We start from the raw sequence: 12,293 nt of genomic DNA on the forward strand, positions 1-12,293 counted from the left end.
AAAGGGCCTCACCCATAGCACCCCGATAGCACCCCAAAAACGAGTCTCAATGGAGGCCTCCGAACAGAGGCTCTAGGGCGGAGAATGCAGATAAGTACATGAGCATGGCTGGTCCACGGGGGCCTGGCTCCTTGACTGCAGCTCCCTCCAGAAAACTGCAAGGCGCTGGTGTGGGGAGGGCAGCTGCCCATGCTAGGCCCCTGCTAGGCCCCAATTAAAGCCTTTGGATTGCCTATGATGCAACCTAAAATCACACAGACGATTCTGACCTGGAGACAACCTTCTCGCCCTCCTCTCTGAAAATCCTTTCAGTGGTGCGGCACTGAAGGCAGTCCTTCTCCACAGCTGAACTCAATGCTTCGCTCTGCAAAGCTACACCACCCTTTGTATTTTGTCTTCAGTGAAGATGGAGAACCATTGGTTACAAACATCCCTATCATGATTGTGAAGGCCCTTGGCCTCATCTTCCTTGTGGTTAATCAAGCAGATTTACTCTTCCAGCTATGGTCTTCCTAAGCGCCAGTGACAGTTGCTATCTATTACAGCTAGGGAAAAACCACACTGCAGAACCAAGGCAAGCAACTGATCAAAGAAAAAGGCAGCTGCATGTAACACCAAGTATGTGAGGGGTATGAAGTGTTACTTCAAAGCCAGCATGGTGCTCAGAGAAAGGGAATGAAAACTTTATCAGGTCCTGGTATTTCTATGAGAAAAAGTGCCTTCAAGGTACATTTTTATTTAAATAAAAGTCTACTATTTGACCTAAAAGATAATGAAATAAAACAAGAGGGAAAAAAAAATCAACTAGTTTGTGGCAATCTTTCTAAAAGATTTTCCTGAAGAGGTCTCTCAGCAACTTCTGCTACTTTTTCTGGTACATTAAAAACATTCGAAATTCAATGTCACATTAAAGATACATTAAGTGATCAGCTGTCACAATGAAATAGGAACATCACTTAGAAACAGATAAAACATATATGTATAACTGATTCACTTTGTTATAAAGCAGAAACTAACACACCATTGTAAAGCAATTATACCCAAATAAAGATGTTAAAAAAAAAAAGCTTCAGTTCCTTTAAAAAAAAAAAGACATATAGGAAAGTTTGAAAGTCTAAAATTTTTGTGTTCTTATCAAATCACTAGGCAAACTACCTTGCATAGAATCTTTGCCACCAATGTCTTTTGTACACACAAATCCTCAGCCATATTCAGTCTCTACAGAGCCAATCTCAGGAAACAAGGCGCTGGGCCTTTCATTTCACAATCCCACCCCATCCTTCCCCTGATGCAGCCCCCAGAGCCCTCACTAGTAAAGGAATCACCCAACCATTGGGCTCTGTGCAGCTCACTGTGTCCAGAGCTCCCAGACTCCCACCACCCCACCCGTGTTGTTAGGCAATCCTTATTTTATGCCCCACTGATATATTCTTCATATTTAAGGATTACTCTCCATATGGGTGATCCCTAAATATTTGTTCAACCAAGAGCTCTCCTTATTCTGTTCAGGGACTAATTATGAATATCAGATTGCAAAGTCTCAAAAGCAGAGACCCTAGGACCACCCAAGAGCTTCATGTAGTCCCCCATCCTCCACCCTCCCATACACAGATAACTTACACGCTGGTCCATAAACACTGCTGACTGACCGAGAGGTTGGTGATCTGGCTTAAAGCTGAAGCTACTGCTAGGGACTGAATATCTGTGTCCCTCCCCCAGATTCATACGTTAAGACCTAACCCACTACATGATGGTATTAGGATGAGGGTTCCACCTACATGAACGGAATTAGTGCCCTTATAAAAGAGGCCCTGGAGAGATCCCTCATCCCTCCCACCTTGTGAGGACAGTGAAAAAACAGCAATCAGCGAACAGGAAGTGGGTCCTCACGAGACACTGAATCTGCCCACACCTTGACCTTGGATTTCCCAGCCTCCAGAACTGTGAGAAATAAATTTCTGTTGTTTATAAGCTATCAATCTATTTTTTTGTTACAGCAGCCCAAACGGACTAAGCTGAGCTGCCGTAACAAAGTACCACAAACTGGGTGGCTTAGAACAACAGAAAGTTATTGTCTCACAGTTCTGGAAGCTGAAAGTCTGAAATCAAGGCATTGGCAGGGCCCCTCTCCCTCTGAAACCTGTAGAGGAAGGATCCTTCCTTGCCTCTTCCAGCTTCTGGTGGTCCAGTCCTAGTCATTGGTCTCTGCCACTACATTAGGCACTACTTTGAAATTCAACACACCAGGGCCACAACTGTCTTCCAGAGGCAGGTTGTTGAAAGTCAGGTATTTTTTCTGTCAAACAGCACTTCCATCAAGGTGTTGCTCTAGTAGGAAAATCCTATGATGGTGTTGCCCTTTGAACATTTCTCCAAAAAGCATCTATGAAGTGTCTGTGATAAGCTGCCACAGGGAAGACAAACAACAGGAAAATGTGGCCTCACACTCAGGAAGTTCATGAATGAATAAGGATACAGACATGAAAATCAATGGCTCCAAGGCCATGAATGGAGTTAGGGAGGTGGCATAGAGTTTGGCTGGAACTCTGAGGGAAGAGTAGCTGGCTCGGCAGTGGCAGCATAGCACAGCAGGTAAAAGCATGAACTCTGCAGCCAGAGTACCTGGCTTTTCCACATACTAGCTGTGTGACCTTGACCAAATCACTTAACCTCTCTGTGCTTCAGTTTCCTCATTTGTACACTGAGTGTGCTAAGAGTACCTCCTTTATAAATTGTTGTGAGGATGAAGAAGTTTGTGAAAGAGGCTTTAGGACAGTGCCAGGTACCGATTAAGTGTTAAATTAATACTCCACATTAAACAGGGGAGCTATTGAACCAAAAAAAGAAAAAAACAACAGGGGAGCAAGTCTCCTGGTTACTAGGCTGTTCTCCCTATTCTCCATTCTGCCCGCCTCCCCTTAATTTGGTATCACTCCTGTACACAGTATATAGTGCAACTTGAAAGTAATGGAGAATTGCATCTATACCCCACAGTTAAGATATGCATAGATAATCTAATTAAAACCTATATTTCTCTCAAGCTAATATTCATTTATTACTTCCACATGTATTTTCTAAACATCTAGGATGGGAAAACCAAGAGAATACAATATACTTATGATATTGAGAAACGGGCAGGACACATGGGACTCAATGAGTTGGCTCTCCCCAGGGCAGGTTCCACCCTGTTGGCAGGAGGGATCTAATCAAGGATCTGCTAGCTCATGCAAACAGCTCTTTTTTGAGAAGCAGAAAAAGGTTCCCTGCCTCTGAGCAGATACAGCCTTGCCCGGGCTGGATTTTCAGCCCCCTTAGCCAGGAGCCCATGTATACAGCACAACACAGGCAGTTCTATTGACTAAGACCACTGAGGAACCATTTAATAAATCTTTTCCTCACTAGGCAAATGGTTCCACAATGTTGAGCAAAAGTTAACACAGATTTCGTGAAAGCCTAAATCACAACGGGAAATAAATTTATGATCTGGAAGAATGTATCAGTGCTACCAAAATTCACCTTAAAAAATTAATACCTCCCCAAAAATGTTAGTTTAGCTGATAAAAGTGTGTGTATATATGATGTGGGCGTATATAGGAATTAGTAGATATACATATAACTCCTAGCTCTGTCCCTTGAAAGGGTCTAGAAGCAATGACACACCGGTAACAATGAGCACACCTCATATCCAGACTTGGTTTCTACATACCACACTCAATTTAAAAAAAAAAAAAAAACAGAGATTTTTGGAAAAGTAGTTAGTTCCAACACTGGAGCAAAGAAAATTAAAAGTGACCCTGGAACATCTTGTGTTACCAGAAAGTACATAAATAAATGAAGTCCCTACATAAATAATATCTGAACTAGTTATTAACGCATTACCAAAACAATTCAACATTGCTATTCTATAGAAGGCTATAAATGTCTTTATGCCTGTGGATTATTCAGCATGCCAAATGTGTTCAGTGTATAATGCACTGTACACGTCATCATTAAAAGAACTTTTTACTCAAAAATTTAAAATGACTATTGTGCTAATTCATTTTTGTAGCTTACCACTTTAGAAGTCTTAAAAAGAATTTTTTCTCTCCATGAAAAAACACATTTATTGAGCACTAACTATGTGCCAAGAAAAATACTAAGTGCTTTTATCCTGCAAGTAAACCTGTGAGATACACAGGTTTATTAACCCTGTTTTATATATAAGAAAACGGAGATTTTGCAATTTTCCAAGGTCAGAGAGCTGGTAGAGTTAGAATTCAAACTCAGGTCTACATGATTGTAGAGCCAGAGTTCTTCATCTCTAAGTGAGAGCAGTTTGATAATATCTACAGTGAGATGATGTTGTATTTTCCCTCACAGGAGTTTCCCTGGTCATTTAAGAAAATTGGGTCATAAAAAGGCTAGTCATCTACAGAAAGATCCACACTGAGACACATTATAAACAAACTGTCAAAGGACAAAGAGAAAATCTTGAAAGCAACATGAGAGAAGCAATTTATCACATATAAGGGATCCTCAATAAGATTAACAACCTATTTTTCACTGGAAACCATGGAAGCCAGATGGCAGTGAGACGATAAAGTGCTGAAAGAAAAAAACTGTCAGTCAAGAATTCTATACCTGGTAAAGTTATTCTTCAAAAATGAAGGAGAAATTAAGACATTCCCAAAGAAAAGCTGAAGGAGTTTGTTGCTAGTAGACCTGCCCTACAAGAAATGTTAAAGGGAGTCCTTCAAACTGAAATAAAGGACATTAGACAGTAACTCAAAGCCATACAAAGAAATACAGAACACCAGTACAAATAACTACAGAGGTAAATTAAAAAGCCAGCATTATTGTATTTTTGGTTTGTAACTTTTTTCCTATATGATTTAAAACACAAATGCATAGAACAATAATTATGTTTTTATCCCAAGGGGCAACAATGTGTAAAGATGTAATTTGTGACAATAACATCATAAAAGGGGAGACAGACCTATATAGGAGCAGAGTTTTAGATGCTATTGAAATTAAGTTGATGTCAAATCAAATTGGATTGTTATAAATTTAGGATGTTAATTGTAATCCTCAGAGTAAGCACTAAGAAAATTACTTTTAAAAATTTACAGGGGGGGCTTCCCTGGTGGCGCAGTGGTTGAGAGTCCGCCTGCCGATGCAAGGGATGCGGGTTCATGCCCAGGTCCGGGAGGATCCCACATGCCGTGGAGCGGCTGGGTCCGTGAGCCATGGCAGCCGAGCCTGCGCGTCCGGAGCCTGTGCTCCGCAACGGGAGAGGCCACAGCAGTGACAGGCCCGCGTACCACACACACACACACACAAAATTTACAGGGGATTTCCCTGGCGGTCCAGTGGTTAAGACTCCAGCTTCCACTGCAGGGGGCACAGGTTCAATCTCTGGTCAGGGAACCAAGATCCCGCATGCCGCATGGCACAGCCAAAATATAAATTAAAAAAAAAAAATTAACAGAACAGGAAATGAGGAGGAAATCAAAATGACACATTAGAAAATTTAATTAAACACAAAAGAAAACAGTAATAGAGGAACTGAGGAACTAAAAAATATATAATGCATATATATATAAGACATATATAAGACATTTGTCATATATAAGACAAATAGCAAAATGGCAGAAATAAGTCCTTCATTATCAATAATCACTTTAAATGTAAATGGATTAGACTTAGTTAAAAGCAGAGACTGGCAGAATGGATTTATATATATATATATATATATATATGTTCTAAAACTAGACTCTAGTAATAGCTGCACAACTCTATAAACTTTCTAAAAATTATTGAATTCACACTTAAAATGGCTGCATGCTATGGTATTTAAATTATGCCTCGGGGCTTCCCTGGTGGTGCAGTGGTTAAGAATCTGCCTGCCAATGCAGGGGACATGGGTTCAAGCTCTGGTCCGGGAAGATCCCACATGCCACAGAGCAACTAAGCCTGTGCGCCAAAACTACTGAGCCTGCACTCCAGAGCCCCCGAGCCACAACTACTGAGCCCTCGTGCCAAAACTACTGAAGCCCACATGCCTAGAGCCCGTGCTCTGCAACAAGAGAAGCCACCGCAATGAGAAGCCCGTGCACCACAACCAAGAGTAGCCCCCACTTGCCACAACTGGAGAAAACCCACGCGCAGCAACGAAGACCCAATGCAGCCAAAAATAAATAAATGAATTTATTTAAAAAAAGAATCATTTGTCCTTCAACTGCTGGCTGTAATCATCTGAAGTTTTGAAATAACTCTATTAATAATTGTTACAAATATATCAATGGACACAGTAAATGTTTTAGATTTCCCCAAAATCTTCACATCTGTATCACAAAGGAAAAGGCCCTTGTTGAAGTTAACAAATGGCTCTCTTTCACAATAGTTCTGTAAACAGAGCCTTAGTGAAGTTGAGTTTCCTTTATGGCTATTAGTGCAAGTTACACAAACACACAACTGGGACTGCTTTGTGGCAAGCATGCTCACTCTTAGCCATAACTCAGGTGAGTGTACTTCTCTATCAATATCATTTAGGTTAAATACAAATTCTTATGCATAAAGCAAAGTGCACTGAAAGAACTTATAAAAATATGTTGAACTGTCGATGTACAAAATCAAGATCATATGTTTGCTGGGACTTCCCTGGCGGTCCAGTGGTAACTCTGCACTTCCACTGCAGGGGGCGCGGGTTTGATCCCTGGTCAGGGAACTAAGATCCCACAAGCGGCACAGCGTGGCCAGAAAAAAGAAAAAAAAAAGATCATATGTTTGGTAAATACGTGCAGGTCATTTCTTGTGAGCATAGTGTTTATGTCAAGCTAAACCAAACCCAAGGTTATATTTTCAACACAGCCTTCCACTTCCATTTTATCATCACCTCTATCAGATGTCAGTAAATTCAGTCCTCCCTTGGTATTTGTGAAGGACTGGTTCCAGGAACCCTACAGATACCAAAATCTGCAGATGCTCGAGTCCCTTATATAAAATGGCATCATAGTATTTGCATATAACGTACATACATTCTCCCACGTACTTTAAACCATCTCCAGATTACCTATAATACCTAATACAATGTAAATGCTATGTAAATAGTTGCCACCATAGGGCGAATTTAAGTTTTGCTTTGGGGAACTTTCTGGATTTTTTTTCTCCCGAGTATTTTTGACCCACAGTTGGTTAAATCTGTGGATGCGAAACCCAAGGATACTGAGGGCCGACTGTAATAATGTCTTTACACTCCATAGGTTAGTACACATTTAAAGTTAAAGTGCAAATTGTGACATATTTCGGTTATAATTACTTTTCATCAGAATAGAACTAATTTGCATACTTTTCTTGTCTCCTCTTTGTAGTAACTTCAACTGTACCTTCACTCCACCATCCTTTCATTCAATATTTTCCAAGCACCTATTCTGTTCCAGGCTTTTGTGCTCAGCACTGGAGAGATAGCCGTGAACCAGACAGATAGGATCCCTGAATCACAGAGCTCTCAAACACCAAAAACTTAATGTCTGAGCAGTAGCAAGTATATAAAATCTTATTTAATGAATCTTAAGTCCAGAGAAACCACAGCAAACATTTTTCACCCAACAAACAAAATGCAGACTTTTTAAATGCTCTGCCTGTTGACACATGCTACCGTTCAAGTATCAGCATTGTTATTACAGAATCAGGACCATAAACCCTGGGTTTTTTTCTAAGATGTGACTTTTATCCATTTTTTTACATTTCTTGCATCCTTTTGGCCTGAAATTCTAAACTCTGGCTGGCTCCCAAAGATCTGTTTTTAGAAAGTTCAAAGAAGTAGAACTTTTTTTGTTAACTCTTCTCCATTCCCCATCTTGAGCTGTACATGAGCAGATTCAAAATGATTATCACTCAGGTACAGCACATGATTAATCATAATCTCTCTTCCTTTCCTCCACCTGTCTCCCACCCACTTTTCTGAAAGGCAGGTCTGCACCAGCTGCTGCCAACACTGGGCTAGAACAAGTGTCTAACAGCCCAGCTTCTGGAATTTGCCTTCTCCTTCTTGTCTCCAACATGCTTCTCTCCTCATTACATGAGAACCTCTCACATCAACAATCAGTGCACCTGCTCAGGCCCTCAACTGTGAACGCAGAAAGCACGTTTGTTCACCCCCAGTTTTTACAGAAAGAATAAGGCAAAACACCAGATAGCATCCTTTTCCTGCAGGCTACACCTTGGCCTAGAAATGCAGTCTGTTGAGTGACCTCAGAAAGGCACTTCCTACTCTATCTAGGCCTGTGGACCCAGGTTTAAGCATCTATTCTGGAAACTCAATCAGAACAAGAAACATGACTTTTCTGGACTTCCCAAAACAGTAGTGCCAACTTATGATACTTAATAAAAATTCCAGCTGAGGAGAATGAGAGTTGGCCCATTTCTAGGCAAATTTGGGGAGAAGAGATGGCTGAAAATTTCCTCGATAACTTCCTTCTCCTTACATTTACTCTTCCCACAATTAGAACAATTCTCTCCAAAGCTGGGTGTGCCAGGCAATCTAGTGGGGTGCAAGAAGGGAATATTAAAACTGTTTATTTTACTTAAAGTGAAGAAATTCAATTTTTCTAATACTTAATATACAGATTGCCTTCATCCAGTCCACAAGTTAGCAGGTCACAAGAGTCCTGAGTGTCTGTTCAAGGGGAGAGGAGAGGTTTCACCAGGCTATCATCTGATCAGGACACACGAAGCGTAAGTGCACCTGGCAAAGTGGACATGTGGATTCTATTCTCCTAAATAGCAGAACAGTTAAAACCTTGTACTGAAATGGGGAGTGATTATGAAATACTTTTGACTACACAGGCTCACTGGTTTTCTCATGGAAAAGTATTTAAAAGACCTCTTAAATTTAAAGATGAGTTATACATTTTTTTTTCACAAAAATTCCAAATTGGCTGACTTTTGCTGGGATGACAAGTGACTGCCAGTAATATACTACCTGATAGATATTTACAAAATAATGGAAGTACTTTGTTCCATCAAAGAAAAGGTGTTGTTTTAAAAATGTGTGAAAAAGGACTTCCCTAGTGGCGCAGTGGTTGAGAGTCCGCCTGCCGATGCAGGGGACACGGGTTCGTGCCCTGGTCTGGGAAGATCCCACATTCCATGGAGCGGCTGGGCCCGCGAGCCATGGCCGCTGAGCCTGCGTGTCCGGAGCCTGTGCTCCGCAACGGGAGAGGCCACAACAGTGAGAGGCCCGTGTACCGCAAAAAAAAAAAAAAAAAATGTGTGAAAAAGTAAATACTGTTCTAAAGAAATGCAAACTTTGGAAAGACCACTTCATAAAACAGATGTTTGGAAATGTGTCATCTTTTGTTGCTGAAAAGATGGAACTGTGTTACTGTAAAAGTTCTTATATTTGCACATTTTAAAAACACGGAAACAGAATTTTGTAACATTTTTCCAAATGAAGAGTGAACTTTGAATCTATTGTTTATAGCATTAAAACACAACACTTTCCTATCAGGAAGTACTGAATTCCACTTGAAAAATGAACATATACTGGCCAAGTTTCTACTTAAAAAAAACTTTTAGAATAATTGGAGGATGGAGCAGAAGTATGAGTACCACAATTTAGGAAATTCTCACAGGGTCCCACTCCTAGAAAGGCCCCTCACTTAGTTTAATGCTCTGCTATCCCCACATCTTGAAATTCATAATTTTTGAACAAGCAGCTCCATTTCATTTTGCAATAGACTGCAAATTATGCAGCTGGTTCTGGAACTCAGGAGTCAATGCTGTTCTTTCATTTGAATTTACATATTTTTGAGGTATTTTTTCAGTGATGACAACTACTAAATTCCAGTATTAATGTAAAACTAACTATGAATGGCTATATCATATGTGCTAAACTACACTTGTCAAAAATAATTATATATATGATTAACATTTGAATATTTGTTTATAACTGGTTATACAAAGTCACAAAACATTTAAAGAAAGCAAAATTATTTGGAGCTCTTTTTTTTTTTTAAGGGAGGTTGCAATTTTTAATTAATTAATTAATTAATTTATGGCTGTGTTGGGTCTTCGTTTCTGTGCGAGGGCTTTCTCTAGTTGTGGCAAGTGGGGGCCACTCTTCATCGCGGTGCGCGGGCCTCTCACTGTCGCGGCCTCTCTTGTGGAGCACGGGCTCCAGACGCGCAGGCTCAGTAATTGTGGCTCACGGGCCCAGTTGCTCCGCGGCACGTGGGATCTTCCCAGACCAGGGCTCGAACCCATGTCCCCTGCATTGGCAGGCAGATTCTCAACCACTGCACCAGTAGGGAAGCCCTATTTGGGGCTCTTAATAAAGAAAAAAGCATTTTCATCATTATTCTTTTTATTTCTATTTTTGTATATTTTATAGTACACACAAATTAATAAAGTCATACATGCATGTAATTTATAAATAAATGAGCATCTATCGCATAAGAATATACTTCATGTTCAACAACCTGTCATTTATGGGAGTGCTTAGTCAAAAGACCTTCTAAAAGACTGACCTAGACTCGGAATGATAATCTTTCGCTTTGGGAGCCCAAACTCCAAAATTACTCCCTCTTCTGGCAACAATTTCCTCAGCAATACTTCCCGGGAGAGGGAGGGAGGCAACGACGTCTTAGTTTAAAGAGGATTTGGAGTCAGGACTGGGTTCAAATCCAGATGTCCTCCATGATGACGTAGGCACATTTCTTAACCTGGTCATCCGATCCAGTGCCCAGCGCTGTTGTGAGGCTCGTGTGTAAGGACCTGGCACATTTCCAGATGCTGATGAAGCACCAGCGACACTAGCATTTACACAGGTGTTCGCAGTAGGAGTCCGATGGACTCTGAGCACCGTGTCTGTCCACTCGCGCCTAATGGCTCTGGATGGTGGTACTTCAGGCTGTGGGGGAGGTGCGTTTTTCTGGTGAGATGGGAGTGGTACTACTGATACAGTCTAAAAGTTCTCTCTTTAAATACACCACGGAATCTAACTGCTACCAGCTTCTCTGCATAAGGTCGGGGAGATGAAGGGCCTCGAAGGAGGGGCGCCGGTGAAGCCCATGGGGGCTCAAGCCCTGGCCAGGCGCTACCTGGGTGACGGAGGCAGGACAGGACCACAGTTCAATACATCCCGAGAGCGCAGCTTCGGACTTTCTCCTGGGCAAGCCCAAACTTAACCTCAGCCTGTGTTCACCTCGGGATGTGCAAAGCATACCCATCCCGGCCCCGAGCGGCGCATCGGCGGAGGCGGTGTTCCCCAGTACCACTCCCGGGGGGCACCGCGCCCACCTCCCGGGGTCGCCGACCCACGCAGGGGTTGGGGGAGCCCTTCCCGGTCGCCTCGGGTCCCGAGAGTGCGGGGAAAAGGCCCGACCCCTTCGCCCAGGGTGGCTGGCCCGCGCGGGGAGGGAGCCCGCCCGGGAGGGACCTGGGACCTTACCTGGATGGTATGGCCGCTGCTCTGGACGGTGGGCCCCCCCACCAACTTGCAGTACAGCTCGGGCCGGGGTCGCGTGCCGCCGGGCTCCCGCTCCCCGCAGGTGGCGGTGGCCCAAATCCTCGCCGCCTCGGCCAGGTTGAAGTAGGGCGGGTGCAGGCTGAGCCACGCCGGGGCCGCGGGGTCCCGAGCGGTCGCGCACCCGGCGGGGGGCGGCGGCAGCAGCAGCAGCAGCGGCAGCAGTGGCAGCACTGACCGCGGTGCCCAGCCCCGAGCCCGCCCGGCTGCCGCCATCTCGCTGCGCTTGGTCCTCCTGCCTCGGCGGCCGGCGAAGGGGCTCGGGGACACCGCGTTCTCGGCGGACGATCCTCAGGCTACCAGCGAGCGCGGCCCGAGTGTGGGCGGTGTCGGCGGAGGCGCGCCCGCGCCCCCACGCGCCGGGAGCCCGCGGCGAGGGGGCGGCTCCTCGGGTTTGGAACGTGCTGCGGCCGCAGCTGGCACCCGCCGGATAAGGAACTGACAGCGCCCGGCCTCGGCCCGCAGACGTTGTCTCCACCAGCGCGCTGCGCGCTGCCAGCTTCGCCGGGTGGGAGAGCAAAAGGCGTGTCCCCGGCTGCCACCCCCGCGGCTGAGGCGGGGACCTGGACCGCCCCACCTCCCCACGGCCGGGGCAGAGATCCGAGAGTCCTCTTCTCCAGAGCCTCACGGTGGATCTCGGACTAGCGGGAAGGAGGTTCGCGGCGAATGGGGTGAGGCAGCAGAGGCAACTGCCACTGCCTGCAGAACCTACACCAAAGACACTGTGGTTTCCCAGATGAGTTTCAGTTGTCAAAGGACAAGTCCCGTCAATTCTCAGACCCTGGGC

The 12,293-nt window shown here is 44.1% G+C and overlaps 1 protein-coding gene across 1 annotated transcript in view; it reads right to left on the minus strand.

The window, feature by feature from the left end:
- LAMA3 (laminin subunit alpha 3) overlaps positions 1 to 12,000 on the minus strand; it is a 240,940-nt gene extending 228,940 nt beyond the window's left edge. Inside the window, exon 1 of the mRNA XM_030842611.3 lies at positions 11,432 to 12,000. Coding sequence (XP_030698471.1) covers positions 11,432 to 11,722 — 291 coding nt within the window. The 5' untranslated portion in view covers positions 11,723 to 12,000. The remainder of the gene's footprint in view (positions 1 to 11,431) is intronic.
- Positions 12,001 to 12,293: the final 293 nt, after the last annotated feature.

This window comes from Globicephala melas, chromosome 13 (genome assembly GCF_963455315.2).
Source record: "Globicephala melas chromosome 13, mGloMel1.2, whole genome shotgun sequence".
Lineage (NCBI taxonomy): Eukaryota > Metazoa > Chordata > Mammalia > Artiodactyla > Delphinidae > Globicephala > Globicephala melas.